Source organism: Artemia franciscana, chromosome 7, assembly GCF_032884065.1.
Source record: "Artemia franciscana chromosome 7, ASM3288406v1, whole genome shotgun sequence".
In the NCBI taxonomy this organism is placed as follows: domain Eukaryota; kingdom Metazoa; phylum Arthropoda; class Branchiopoda; order Anostraca; family Artemiidae; genus Artemia; species Artemia franciscana.
In genome coordinates, this window is record NC_088869.1 from 58086863 (window position 1) to 58101515 (window position 14653).

Here is a 14653-nt window from a genome sequence, read left to right on the forward strand (position 1 = left end):
AATTTTTGTTGTATCCTCAATTTCAACTGACATAATCGCTTAACTATTTAATCTTTCCAGATTTTGTTGATATTGTATAGTTTATTATTGGTTTTAGCCTGAAAAATGATTTCTTTCCAGAAGCAATGCTTACTGGAATTGTTAAAAATATTTCACAGTAAAAACTAACTATTCATTTTGATGGCAGCGCGGGGCCTGATTGGGCTATTTTCAGCAGTTTCATAATGAAACTACTGAAACTGTCTTTTGAAGTTTACATCACCAAATATGGGCACTTGAACTTACATTTTTCTAAATTTTTGTTCTGCAAATGATTCTAAAACGATTTTAAAATCCGTTTTCCTTTTATTTTTACTTTCAGTCAACATGATTGCTAAACTATCTAGTCTGTCCTGATTTATTGTTAATATCACATTGTTTTTCTTTAACGGTTTTGGTGTGGAAAATGATCTCTTTCCAAAAGCAACGCTTACTGGAATTATTGAGAACATTTTACAATTTTGAAAATCAATGGTTCATTTTGATGGTGGTGTGGGGCACTTTCAAAAGTGGGGCCCGATTGGGACCAATATTTCCAATCGCCCTTTTTACGGCCCTGCGTATCACTCGATTATTTTGCTCCTTCTGTAGTCACTAGCTTGCTGGGGTGTCACTTGAGTCAATATTCACTGAACCAGATCATGCATCTCTTATCTTGCAATTAGTAGGGGGCTACTCACCTGCAGCAAATGCCTGTGCTGAAATAGAGGAATCAGAATAATGCAGCTGGACTTTATTAAAAACTAAAAAAAATATTAACAATGAAAGAACCAAAATTTTAAAACAATTATTTAACGAATTTGACCCGGTCATTGGTCCAGCCTCATCCTTGGCTCTGATTTGTGATGGCTCTTTTCAACAAAAAGTCTGAATTTTCCCTTAGATTAACATGAGAAGATTTGGAACAGAATCATCAGAATTTTCTGGGATTTTTAAAACATATTTAAACTTGCGTTTTTCAAAAGTTTTCCAAGATCACTTTCCACACAGGTGGTTTTAGAGGAAGGGGCTGAGGGAGCACTCGCCTCGAGCACAGAAATGTTAGGGGGTCAAATTTGAAATAAATAATCTAACATGTTCGATTATTACACAATCAGAAAAACAAAGTACTTTGGTTCGTTTTCGGGCTCAATTTATAGTGTGTCCACGCCCCAGCCTAAAAAACAAACAGATTTTACACGAGGTGCCCCTTGTACAAAAAAAAAATTCAATTGCAGATGCTATTATTAGCCGTACCAAACTTTGCTTCTATAATTTTATCATATTTTCTGAATTGGAGTGTCATTGTCCCAATGACAAACAGCTACAACTTTTAAACCTTTAGAGAAAAAGTTCTTAGTTTTTTTTTGGAAACTGCTTTCTGGTAAAACAAAATTATTCGTTTTACTTTTTTTTGTTTGGTATTTGGGTTCCTTTGACCCAAGGACTTAAGATACTAGTTTCAACCTGATGGAGAAAAATCCTCAGTCCTTTTTGGGCTTACTTTGTGGAAGATCAGTTCCCCTATCTAAACAGTTATGCATATCAAGGGACCCCAGGAATTTGCGTGCGTACTTTCCAAATCGTTTGTTAAAAAATTATATGCCCTTTTTGGGGTCTCTTTTTGGGCAAACCAATGTTTTCTTCACTTTCGTTTGTGCATTAAGCTAGGCCCTCTTAGCTCAAGAAATTACCTAAGCTTTTCAAGCTCAACAGAAAATCTAATTTTTTAACCCATTTCGGGGGCCTGGAGGCTCAATTTTTTTCATGCGTAGAAAGATTGGGCTCTTTGGCCAAAGGACTCTAAATACTAGTTTTAAGCAGCTCAAAAGAAAGCTAAGCCGTTTTTAGGGCTAACAAATATATTTTTTCAATTTTGCGTTTTTGTGAATAGGTGCTCGATCAAAAGGTGCCCGACCACATCTACTTGGATTTCAGAAGCAATCCAATGGAATTTTTGACTATGTTATCTCAAATTTTATTTTGACATCATTGGAGTTATTAGGTTTGCAAGATAAAAAGGGATTGGGTAGGGTTTCCACCCTCTAATCGCCCTAGACCCTAAAAAACAAAATTCTTGCCCAACAAAAAAATACTCAAAGTCCCTCCACCCAAATAGAAACTTTTCTTGAAAGCTTTCATTCGACCCCTAAACTGTCAGACAAAATAGAGTAGACTTGCGAATCCTACACATAAATTTCCTCAAAATTTTAATGGTTCTCACTTACTCTGCAACGAGCAAGACTCCCGTATTACGATAGTTTCAGGTACTCATTGCACAATGACATGTGATCATTTCCGAGCTGAAAGTTTACAGAAGTGGTTTGAAACTAGCATTATTCACATACTCGTACGTAGGAGTATAGTTGTGGGAAGCAAGGTAATACACTTAAAGTCCCTTGAGACACGCCAACTTTTCATGTGACTAATGGAAACAAGTGAGGAATTCTAAAATTTGTAAATCTAGGGGTGAGAAGCCCCTAATGTTCCATCCTGTATACGTAAAGACTAACAGCAATGCAAAATTTTTCGTTGATAATTGTTTATTCTTCATTTATAAGTTTGAAATATGATCACTTATAAAGCACTGAACTGCAAAGTTTTCCCTTGACATTGGATGTTACATTGCATGATAAATAAAACGCACGTTCTGACTTTTTAGGGAAAACAAACTACGAAACAAAAACAAAAATATAGGTAAACTTTCCGAATAATCAGCTACAAACTACAGCCTACGTAGATCTTTCTATTGAAAGTGTCATCGTGCATAGCACGATATAGCCTGCTCTAGCCTTTTAGGGGAAAACAAATTGCAAAATAAAAATAAAAATAAATAAACAGAACTGAAACAAAAACCTCTCAAATAAATCAGCCACAAACTAAATGGACGTAAACTGGCCTCAAATCTCACAGTTTTACACAAGGCACCTTATGATCAAAAACACCGGTAATTCCAGAGGAGACACTAAATTTCAAAAGAAACGGTTAAAGACACCTAAAATCTCGGTGGGAGCACTTTACGCTTAAATGAATTGAATTTTAGATATTTTGAATTACTTCCCCCGAACTTGACATTTTCCATGAATTTGGCTGCAAAGCCTAGAAAGATGATACTGCATCCATTGTTACTAATTAGCTTTTTCCATGTCATTAACAGATCGGACCACATTGTTCCTTATCCTTGGAAACAGCCATGGAAACCTAAGGTAAAAGATGTATATCCCATTTTCAGACGTTGTAAGATCACCAAATAAACGTATTTTAAGGGCCTAGCAGACAGTGCCACTGAGAAGTTGGCTAAAAAATTCCACTAAAAAATCTTCCGAGCACTCAAAATGTTTCACAAATTTTGCAATTGCTTATTCCAGTTTGCAGCCTTTTACTTCAATGCCAAGCTCTTGTCAGTTCCTCCTTCAATCTTTTTCTTGACTCTTGTGAACATGAGGTCTTAAAAGTGAAGCACTTCAGATACTTAATTTATACTTTCAACTTACCGTGTTAATTTAGGGTGATTACTGTGTTAATTTAGGGAAAACTCTTATAACCCCAATACAGTGGGATATAGATGGCCTTTAATTTCCCTCAAAATTTCTATACATCCTAGGAACGTGCTGATTTGTAAAAAAAATGCGTGTCATATTTGTTTAGGGCTTCTTTCAGCTTATGAATCATCTGTCTTCCTTGAGCTTCTGTCCCTTTTCCTCTTCTCCTTTTGGCCTAAATAAAAATGTTCTATGAAACAATCTTTATAATAAAGATTAAAATTGCAGTTTGAAACCTTACAACTATATTAAGTGAAGAATAGGACCTTTTAGCAACAAAATTTCAGGTGATCGTTTTGTTTAAGGCCCGTTTACAATGAGATTTTACTATTACCGAGTAAAGTACTTGGCAAAAAATACCCCTTCAATTTTTCTAGCGATTTCTGAAAGAAAAAATACTGGACCTTTGGCCCTAATTACCCAATTAACTCTTTTTTAGTATCATTTCCCCTTTGGAGTTATTATAACTAGCTATTACTTAATGCCTATGCCCTAGCTATTACTTAAACATCCTTTTTGTCTATTTCATTAGCTCCCTTTAATATTCTTTAATATTTCGCACCCCATGGGCTTGTTTTAGCCACAAGGTACGGGTTGAATTTTGGAGTGGGCGTGAGGCGTCAATGTGGGCTTTTTTTTTAATATGGGTTTATTTTGGGCTTAATTGACTGAAAGTTAGGAACCGTTAAAATATTCCAAAATTACCCTGGCTATACGCCAAACCGAAAAAAGACCTCCTTTAACTCATGGAACGCTATTCCGCATCGCGTTCCGTTTAGGGAATTTATTTCCGCAGGGCTCCGCATTTAGGGAGTTTGATGTATTTTGAATTAATTTTTTTGTGAATTGTTTAACTTTTGATTGTTTTCTTGAGGGCATTACTGGCCGAGTTTCAAAGGGTCAACTTGCTGTTTCAGCTCACACACGCTGACCAATTTCTTCTTTTTGAAGAGCTGCATAGTTTGATACTAAGTCCCCTGCCTAGGGTACTCTGTTCCTCTTCAGTCTTTGTGACGGTTAACATGCGAAATCTGTTATTTGCCAGCAGATCAAGTTAATTACGCACATGAGTTCCTGATTGAACTGGCCAAATCTAAGCTTTCGGACAGACAGAAGAGCGAAATCAAAATACACCGTTTGGTGTATTTTGATTAATCTAATTAGTAAAATCTAACTGTGAATGGATCTTCAAACTTCTTTTATTTCATTGCTCTTTTCAAAATAAATAGAGCAAGTGACAGGTGAAAATAATTATTCAATGCAAGTGGACAATGGAAACCATTAAAAACTAAAAACGACATAAATGGGAAATATTACTAATGAGAGTCACTAAAGTGAATAATTTACAATATAAAAAATATTACTTAGCATGCAAAATTCATATTTGCCGTTCAATAACTAGGCAAAAATGCATAAAAGCCCATCAAAAGCTTATATGTATAAGTGTAATGAAATTTGTATGATTTTAGGAACGGAGGAAGGAATAAGATCCCCTGTGCATGGTTTTGTGCGATCTTGACAAAAACCAGGCAATCAAATTCGGTATTTGAAAGATCCCTAAAATATAAGTTTTAATCTGTCATCTAAGAACATACAGGAAAACCCGAAAAACCGTCAAATTTAACCCCACACATGTCCATGAGTCTCGGCTAATTCAAAAGCTATTTATGTTTGGACAATTTAGCTTTAGTTTTGGACTAAAAGAGTGGGACAAAGTTCTAATTTCTTTTTTTTTCTGTTTCTTCTTTTAATATATTTCACCAGAAAATGTTGTTAAATTATTTGATGTTTCTAGCAAAAACAAAATCGTTCGTGGATATTGTTGAACATGATTTCTTGCAGCGAGTACATGGTTTCAAAACAAAATCATTGATGGAAATAATCATTTTATCTTAAAAAAATAATTTATATAAGTCTAGCCAATCCTGTTTGTTTTATTTGCTTGTTTCCATAGTTTAAACAAAAAAGTAGTAATCTAAGCCTCTAGTATAATTGTTAAAAATTTTCCAATTTATGAAATCAATTGCTGCTTAAATTATTTTCATTTAACGAACCAAGAGAAACAAAGAGGAAAGAAGAGTTTAATTGATTTTTTTTTGTGTTGAAGAAATAGAAGTTATAAATGAATTTCATGAACATAAGATACTATTTAAAAGACTTGGAAAGGTTTGGCATGTTATATTTTTGATATATTTATTATATATAGTATATTCGGCATATTTGTAGTATATTTGGTATATATTATGGTATATTTGGCACCATGCATTTTTATTTACCGAAACAGTAATTCTAATGTTATATCATTTAAATCTTAACTTCGAGCTAATTTTCTTGTTGTTGCGACCTTTACATTTGCCGTTGTCCTTAATAGACACGAATTTATAAAAACCACGTAAGTGGGTAATTAAATAGCTTTGTCCGTTTTGAACAAACGGTTATTACTTGTTATTACTAACTAGATTCTCCTTCATCATCGTTTTCTAAAAGTCAATGACGTTTACAGCTTTTTAATTTTTTTTGTAACAGCAATTATTTTCCAAATCTCTATTCTTGTCCCTAACAGATAATGACAGTGATTTCTTACAGTTTTCTTCAGTTTGGTGGGGAATCCAAGCCCTCTCCTTTAGGTCAAGGACGTCTGTTAACATGATTCGAATACGAGATGACACATCTGTGCTTTTACCTTTACAAATCTCTCTCATTTCATTCAGATAGACGTCTAGCTTCGTCAACTTGAACTGTAATGGCTGGGATGTATTTTCTGATTCAGCAACTGCTCTCTGGTACTAAACACAAAGAACATTTCATTAGTTTTCGAACAAATAGAAACCATCAACATATGTTTTCTTTTCAACTTTTATGGCAATAAAAAGAACAAACACCAAAACAAACAGTGGAAAAACCTTAGCTAGTATAAATATGCCTTCAACGTTTAATGTGTTTATCTGTTTTAGGTTTTTTCCCGCCACTTCCCATGAGAAGCATAAAGAAGGTTCTAGATTCATCAAACAGTTCGTGGTAAGGTAGTAAGGAGCGACCCGGCTTAATAGTAACCAAAACTCTAAAAAATGGAATTTTGATACCAATAGTTACATAAAAAAAATCGCATTTTAATGCTAATTTTAAATATATAACTTTCATCAAGATTAATTTTACCTATCAAAAGTTACGAGCCTGAGAAAATTTGCCTCATTTTAGAAAATAGGGGGAAACACCCCCTAAAAGTTATACAATCGTAACGAAAATCACACCATCAGATTGAGCGTATCAGAGAACCTTATTGTAGAAGTTTTTAGCTCCTATCTACAAAAATGTGGAATTTCGCATTTTTTGCCAGAAGACAAATCACAGCAACGTGTTTTCTAGACTATTTCTCTGAAATACTTTTTTTTCATCTACTTTATTCTCAAGAAATACTTAGAATATTATAATACTTAGAAATACTTTAGAAATAAAGAAATACTTTATTTCTCAAACGAAACAGAGTTGAAATTCAATTTAGATCGCATAATTGCACATACCATTTTAAGAAAAAGGATAGTTTTCCTGTTGTAAAAATAGCCTTAGATATCTTTTACTGGCAGCAGTATTTACAACCTGGTAAAGAGGGAACTTCAGATAATAGTACTGAGAAAGGAAAAATATAGTTTAAGAAACAATTACATGAGAAAAAAATGCCATTGTCAATTGACTAGAAAAAAGTAATAATTATACTAAATATCGATTTAAAAGAGTTAGCTTGAAGAAAGAGTGATTTAAAGTGATTAAAAGAGCATGAAACCAATAAGATAATGGCGGCAAGAACCATTAAGGAAATGATTGGAATAAGAAATTCACTATTAGGATTGCATTGGTCGAAAACCCGTTACTGAAGGATTACAGTTTCCAATCCTAAAATCCCTGGATAAATTGGATTTTGGAATGGGCCGCACTTTTGTCTTTTTTTTATTTTCCTGTAAGACTAATCGTATCGACTCAGTGTTTTTAGATGGACAGGAAGGGACTTGTTTCAACAGAAAGTTAGGATCCTAGGACCCTTTTAAAGTAGTAAAAGCGATCAAATTTCACCAAACTGCTTAATTCGGCCAACAAAGTCCCTACAAGTGAAAATTCCAAGATAGTTAACCGATTCATCACAACTTTAAACTCTTAGCCACAGATATCAATCATACTTGATGCAGTGGCAGCATGTTACAGTGTTATCTTATAATGTAGGTACATAGGAGTGCAGCATTGGTCCAGGAGCTGTAGATTTGTAGCTTGTAGCTTTCAAGTAATTCTCCAGCAGCACGGTGATAGTTACCACATGGTTTCATGCCTGTTATTTTGAAAAACCTTTGACCCCTCCCCCTGTCAAAATTTAGGGCCATATGGCCCCTTAATCACTCCCAAAGAATTTCAAATTGATCTACCAGTGACATTTGCGAGAAATTGAAGATATGGAGTTCTAATAATATGGCATCACATAGTGTTTATGATTTACTTTTGCACTTAACTGTTAATCCTGACAGAGATTCTAATTCTTATCGGACTTATGAACCAAAAATGGTTTTATAAGAATAAGAAAAAATATTTTTACCATCCCCCATCCAATATAAATCATGAAGTCCCACTTTCTTTACCCCTCCCTCCCCTCATCCACTCCAATTATATCCTCCAGGGTGGTTGAAAGATATTTTACGCGTGATGTTATAATAAGCTTGCAATACTAAGTACCCTTTGAGTTATCTCTGCTCCTCTCTCCAAGATATAATTTGAGTTTCACTTGTCCCCGTACAACCCCATCCCCCTCCCCCAATACTTTCAAACAGTGTATTTCGACAGATCCTGTGCACATAACGTCTTGGGTCTGTTTAGATAAACGGGTTGTTTCAGTGGTAAATTCTTTAGGAGCTCTGAATAATATTTGCCTATTGAACGACTCTATGAGTTGCAAGCTGACAAGACGACATAGATCAAACAAACACGCCTTTTCTACTAAAAACTATTTGGGAAAAATGATCAATTTACGTAATTATGGCCATTGTCCTGAGGGACACATGGACCCCAAAGGTATATTCGTTAGACCTTTCTATTCTCCCATGCCCCGACAGAAAATCCCCAAAAATGTACAGCTGTTACTCAATAATTATTTTGACAGCTTTAAGACTTAGCTCGTTAAAAAAAAAAATAATTTACAGATCGGCCTAACCTGACTTTCTGTGCATCAATTGAGAAATTAGCTTTTTTTTGACCGTATGCTAACTTAAGTTGTTTTTAAGCCGAGTTGGATGCCGAGTCTCAAGCTAGAACTCGGCATCTTTTTAAGTAATTCAGGAATTACTCTTTTTTTGCACAGGTCATTTTACAGCTTAGATTCATTTTTGCACTGAAAATGACAAACATTGCACGACCTTTTTTTAAAGAAGGTTTCAACATTTTCAGCCAAAATAAAAGTGGAAAAGGGGGCCCAATTTCTTACTAAAGTTACGGAACTCTCATTGAAAAGGTTACCAAACGTGGCGTTTGAAGCCCTTAATTTTGGTAATTCTACGTCCCATTATTTCTTAAATAATTTACCTCAAAACTAGTTTTACAATTTGAAACTTCTGATTTCAAACCGAGTGGCGTTCTAGTAATGAAAGGGAAAAGCAAGTTAAGGCGAAGAAAACGACACCATCTAAACAAATTTCATCATAGAAAGAAGAAAAAAAAGAGAGAATTGCTACATTTAAAATCCTAATTATTTTGGTACACTATTTCTTTGTGTGTATGAGGACTATTTAAAATTGAGAGTATGAGAACTGTTTAATAATTTCAGTTTCTTCTTTAGTAACACCTAAAAACTTATGTTATAATGTTTTGCTTGATTTAATCGGTCTTTATAAAACAATATTTTTTGACGTTTTCTTTGTTTTCTTTTGTTGACGAGAATTTGACATCTTAAATGGTTTTCTCGAACAAATTTATGCATAAGAAAAACAAACATTAATTTTGCTAACTATAAATCGCATTAATTGCAATTAACTAAGAAAATGATAATATAAATTTAATAGCTTATGTAGCTTGGATTAAGAATGTTGAACTTACTTTAGCATCATATTCTTGTTCATAGGATTTACCAATTAAAGAAAGTAATTCACAAAGACATTCGAGCTGTCCCTCAGTACGCAACTTTAGTAATTCAGAAATACAAAAATCCATAGTTTCAATAGTCAACATCTTTGAGTTGAATAATTCACCAGCAAATCTAGAAGAAATATTACAATTAGGCCCTTTCAAAACCCAACAGAAATTGTTATTAATGAATAAATAAAACCTAAAATGAACAAAAGTCAAAACTGAAAATTACATCAAGTAGAAAATTACCATATATTACTATGGACGAGGAGAAAAAACATGAAACGAACAAATGTTACAATAAATAGTTAGGTCAGAGCGACCAACAAATCAAAAGCTAAACAATAAATTTAATCACAATACAAATTAAGGCTGAAAAATGCAAAAAAAGAATGGGATTATCTACCTGCTCTCGAACTCTCTAAAAACTTACGAATGTCATTTGCACTTTACTGAAAACAGTAAATACTTCTTGCAGTTTTTATTATCAAAACCTCAACAACAAAAAAGAGAAAACTTCGATACTAATCAATATTACAGAAGAAAACATTTATTACAACGGTTTATATTTTATAGGTATGGATGATATGAGCCTTCATCTACTTTCACTGAATAGAGTGAATGTTGAATATTTTTATTTGATGGTTGCCAATGATCTTTTTCTCTCGTGAATATTACAACACATAACTCATTTAGCTACTTTCATGAGTAGTGTTTTTGTAGGTTAAAGGTGTATGGACCGTAGTTGTGGTGTTGTGGTTCTATACCCCTGTACTGACAATTTCTCGGTTATCATAACAGTACCTTGAGCTGAAAAAATTTAATAAATTAGTAAAGACTAGGCCATTAAAAAAATAGGCCATTAAATAATCACAAAGGTTTAGCCAAAAGTTAAGAAGCACCAATTTCTCTGAGGTTTTTAGCATTAAAGATGACACTTTTTGTACGTTTAATCAGGATATTAGGATCGTGTAACCCTGGGTAATTATGCAAACTCTTGAGGCGTTTGGTTTGAAAGTCGAAATTGCGTGGATTGCCTAAATAGTGGATATGTCAACAAAGTGGAATAATTCAAAGTAATAAGCAATAAAGCAACGTTGATGGGATGAAAAGCTCAAAAATGTTGGCAAACCAAATGGGCTTAAATAATGTTAATGCTAAAGGAATTTGGAAAGTTACTAAAGACTTATTGGGCAAGAAGAAAAAGTGACATCCAATTCACTACAAACTCATAGAAAAATTGTTACACTTAAAAAAATTGATATACTTAAAAGAACAAAAGAAATCCCTCCTCCGGGGCAAAGGTGGTTCTCAACTGAATATATAAAATTACTGAACAATATCAATCCTTCAACTATTTTCAAAAATATTTGAAAAAACTGTGGATAAAAGGCTCCATGATTGCCTTACAAAACAGGGATGTTAAACCAACGTAGATTTAGGTAGTAGCAAACCATAGGTAAACGTGGCTTTAGGAAAGGCCACTCGACCTCATGCAACGTGCGTTCCTTCAGTGGTACTGCCAATAAATGCTTTGAACGCGGCAGAATTCATCTGTCTGTTTCTATTGACTTTAGAAAAGTGTAGTTTACAGTAAATTTTTCACATCTTACCCCAAAAGACTTGGTATCTCTTTGAAGTTGCTTGATAATTTTCTAAGCGTCATACCTATTCAAGTTGTATTAAATGATGTTCTTAACTCTCATTTTTACTCCCCGCCTTGAATTTTTGTTACTGATCTTTGCAACGAGAAGTAAGTCTTTGATAAACAAATTTCCAAACAGTTCGTGGTAACGAACTGTAGTAAGGAGCGACCCGGCTCAATAGTAACCAAAACTCTAACCCCCCGCCCCGCTCTTTACGCTAAATTTTTTTACCGTTTTAAAAAGAAGAGTTGAGAGAAAGAGTCAAACTTTAGCGTATAGAGCGGGGCGTTGATGAGGAAGCAGCCCCTTTCATATACGAAGTAATTTCCGCTCGTTTTAAGTTTTAATGACGCTCCTTACTTTCAATTAAAAAAACTTGTTTTTTTTTATTTAATCTCTGCGAAGAATTGAGGGAACTATATAGACACTGTGATGATATCACATTACGTTTTTGATTCACATCTTTAAAAGATCCATCCCCCCTCTTCCGTACCAAATACTATTTTCTGTGTCTAAAGGTAACTCTATTCTTCTAGATTGCTATATTGTTGAGATAGTAAGTACATTGTTCAAAGGTTCCCGAGTCTTTGCAGTACCTTCAGACGCTGTTCGAAAAAACACACAGAAAAATGTTGGTCACATTTTCTTCCCCTCAAAGAGGCATTGAGGACTAACCCTGGGTTCCCACTGATGCGATTTCACGCATGAACGGCCGTTTTTGCGCGATCCGTCAATTTTCCTCCGTTTTTTGCTGCAAGTAGATGCGGCACAACGGTTCAACCGCTGCGTTGAAATAGTTCTTAAGACATGTTTACCGGTGTCATTTATGGTTAGAATATGATACTCATTCTGGAGCAGTTTTTGAAATCGACAAAACGTGCATTCTGTAAGGTTGTTATAAAATAAGAACACATGATACATCCTATTATATCCGAAATGATCCTCAACTTCTCCAGTACTCAAGCCTCAACAAGCCTAATGTCTTCTTCAGCTAGACTCAACAGGCTAGCACTTCTTTTTTGTATGTTCATTTTTTGTCAATTTTTGTCAGCTGACAGCTTTCGAGACTTCTTTTTAAGATATTCTTTAAAGCTAACTTTCAAATGGTGACCACAGTGAGAGCCAGGGCAACACTCCACCTCCTTACGAAGCTACCAAGATTGAATTGCATAAAACGGCAAAAGTTTCAGGTTTTCTGACTGTCTGATATATGATTATACTAATTCCTTGGGGTCTAAAAAGAATGATTGTCAATGTTAAAATAATGAAGGAGGAACTGTTAAATTTCTTTTCTCGTAAAGTTTTGAGTATTTTTTTTTCTTAAAAAATTAGTCACGATATTCGAGCTTGTATATAAAAGTCAAAAATTACAAAAACTCATAGTTAAATTCATAGATTGAAAACCGACAGCTAACCGTTAGTTTTTCTGAGTTAAAGTCACACATATTCAACACAAATATGAATGAAATATTATTAAACGTTGACGAAAAGTAAAAACAACATACCTGATAAATCCCAGTAAAACTTGTTTTTCTTTCGCAATTCTCTCATCCGGTTTGACTAGTAGCTCTGCCTTCTTTTCTTCTGTCTCAGCTTCACGCAAGGCCTCTTGTTTAGATACAATTTTTTCTTTGCTGTTTATATGTCTTTCGAAAGTCTGCTGACATCTGTTGACAATAAGCTGGCATAAACTGACTTTCCCACGTCCTCTAACCAAAGGTACTTCTTTCTCAGACAATAACTTCAAGACTTCAGCCAACTTCGGAGCGTATTCTGGTTTCTCAGTGACCTAAATGTGCATGTATTTTTTTTTTATTTTTAAGATACTTTGTTAAAAAATACAAAAAAGAAACAATGAGTTTAGAACTCCTCATACTCTCCTGAAACAAAGAAAGTTTTCCTAAACTCTGCACTATTCAAACTTATATTGTTCTTGTTTCCCTCTGCCCTGATTGGCCATAACTCATAATTTTAAAGAAGTATGGTTTGGAGATTTACTATCTAAACTCTAACTTCTGAACTGAAGTTAAATAACTAGCCCTTTTTCAGATTAGTAAACACTATTATTATTATGGATTAACGTCAAAGTCAGTCAGAGTCCATGTATTAAACGCCAATTTCCTCCATAGCCCAAAATTTCTCCTATTAGCACAAGGAGGGGGGAACTAATGAATTTTTGTTTATCTGAGATATTAAAATATCGCAAAACTACTTGAATGCTTTTGCAAATCATTTTTTTTATATTTCGTAAAACTTTGAAAGAAAAATACTATGTCAAAGTAAGCTTACCTTTCTAGGTATTTACCATTTACCATTGCCAAGTAACTACACTTAATGCACATTCAAATTGTGGCAGATTCATTCCCTAAGGCAAGAAAGAAGAGAAGAACTTATATAAGTTACTTTATTTGTTTAATGCAATTTAAGATTTAGCACAATTATTGGGTTTTTTCTTAGACATTAATTTGTTTAATAATGGCATTTAATGTATCAAATTTTGACCAAAATAACCGAAGCTTGAAATATCCCTGTTTTTTTTTTTTAAATTAAATTAAACCAAACATAAATGAGTTATTTGCTTAGTTTGTTTTTTGAATAGACGAATCATTAAATGATAAAAGACGTATGATGAAACCATTACTGATTAAGAGAAATCATTAATGATTTTCCATCATGGTTGCAGCAATAGATATAACCTAGCAAAAAGCGAAACATGGTTCATCATAACCGATGGTTTAACGTAGTTAATTTTGAAGACCACACTACCTTTCCAAGACGACAAATAAAAGTACGAATAGGGATACATCCATTCATAAGACAGTTATTATTAACAAAAATACTGTATATTTTGGTCGCACGTGCAGTGAACGTCATCGGCAGAGATAATAAAATAAGATAATTCAGATCAATGATATAAAATGTTGCCGTGAATTTCCACAAATTGGTGAATATCGACATTCACCAGTGAGTGTCTGAAATACCCTTTTTTCTCCTTGGATTTAGTCACTGTTGCCAGTCAGCATCTTCAATTTTAATGCAAGGTTTAATGATGACACATTAGGTTAGAACAGAGTAGGTTTGGTTAGGTGATGTTAGCTTAACTTAGGTTTTTAATCCATTTCTGATATTGCAGAGCCAAATTTAACCTAACCTAACTTAAACTAACATAATTAAACCTAACCTAACTTTAACTTTTACCACCATAGCTTCCATAAGACTAAAAAAGCTGACTCACAAAGCTAATTGAACCAAAGCAGAGAAAAGGGAATTTGGAACATTCAACAGTGATTGTCAACATTAACGAGATTTCGGATATTCACGGTAACATTTATACAAAATAATGTAATT

At 33.9% G+C, this 14653-nt stretch overlaps 1 protein-coding gene across 2 annotated transcripts in view; it reads right to left on the reverse strand.

The window, feature by feature from the left end:
- Window positions 1–2543: 2543 nt before the first annotated feature.
- Window positions 2544–14653, reverse strand: part of LOC136029533 (eukaryotic translation initiation factor 4 gamma 1-like) — a 33001-nt gene continuing 20891 nt past the window's right edge. The window contains exons 4-7 of one of the 2 annotated variants that reach the window (XM_065708004.1): window positions 12811–13094; window positions 9630–9789; window positions 6244–6346; window positions 2544–3735 (exon numbers count right to left, since the gene is read on the reverse strand). In XM_065708004.1, coding sequence (XP_065564076.1) covers window positions 3680–3735; window positions 6244–6346; window positions 9630–9789; window positions 12811–13094 — 603 coding nt within the window. In that variant the 3' untranslated portion in view covers window positions 2544–3679. Of the gene's footprint in view, window positions 3736–6144; window positions 6347–9629; window positions 9790–12810; window positions 13095–14653 lie in introns of both variants that reach the window. The other variant, XM_065708003.1, reaches the window with a different exon arrangement.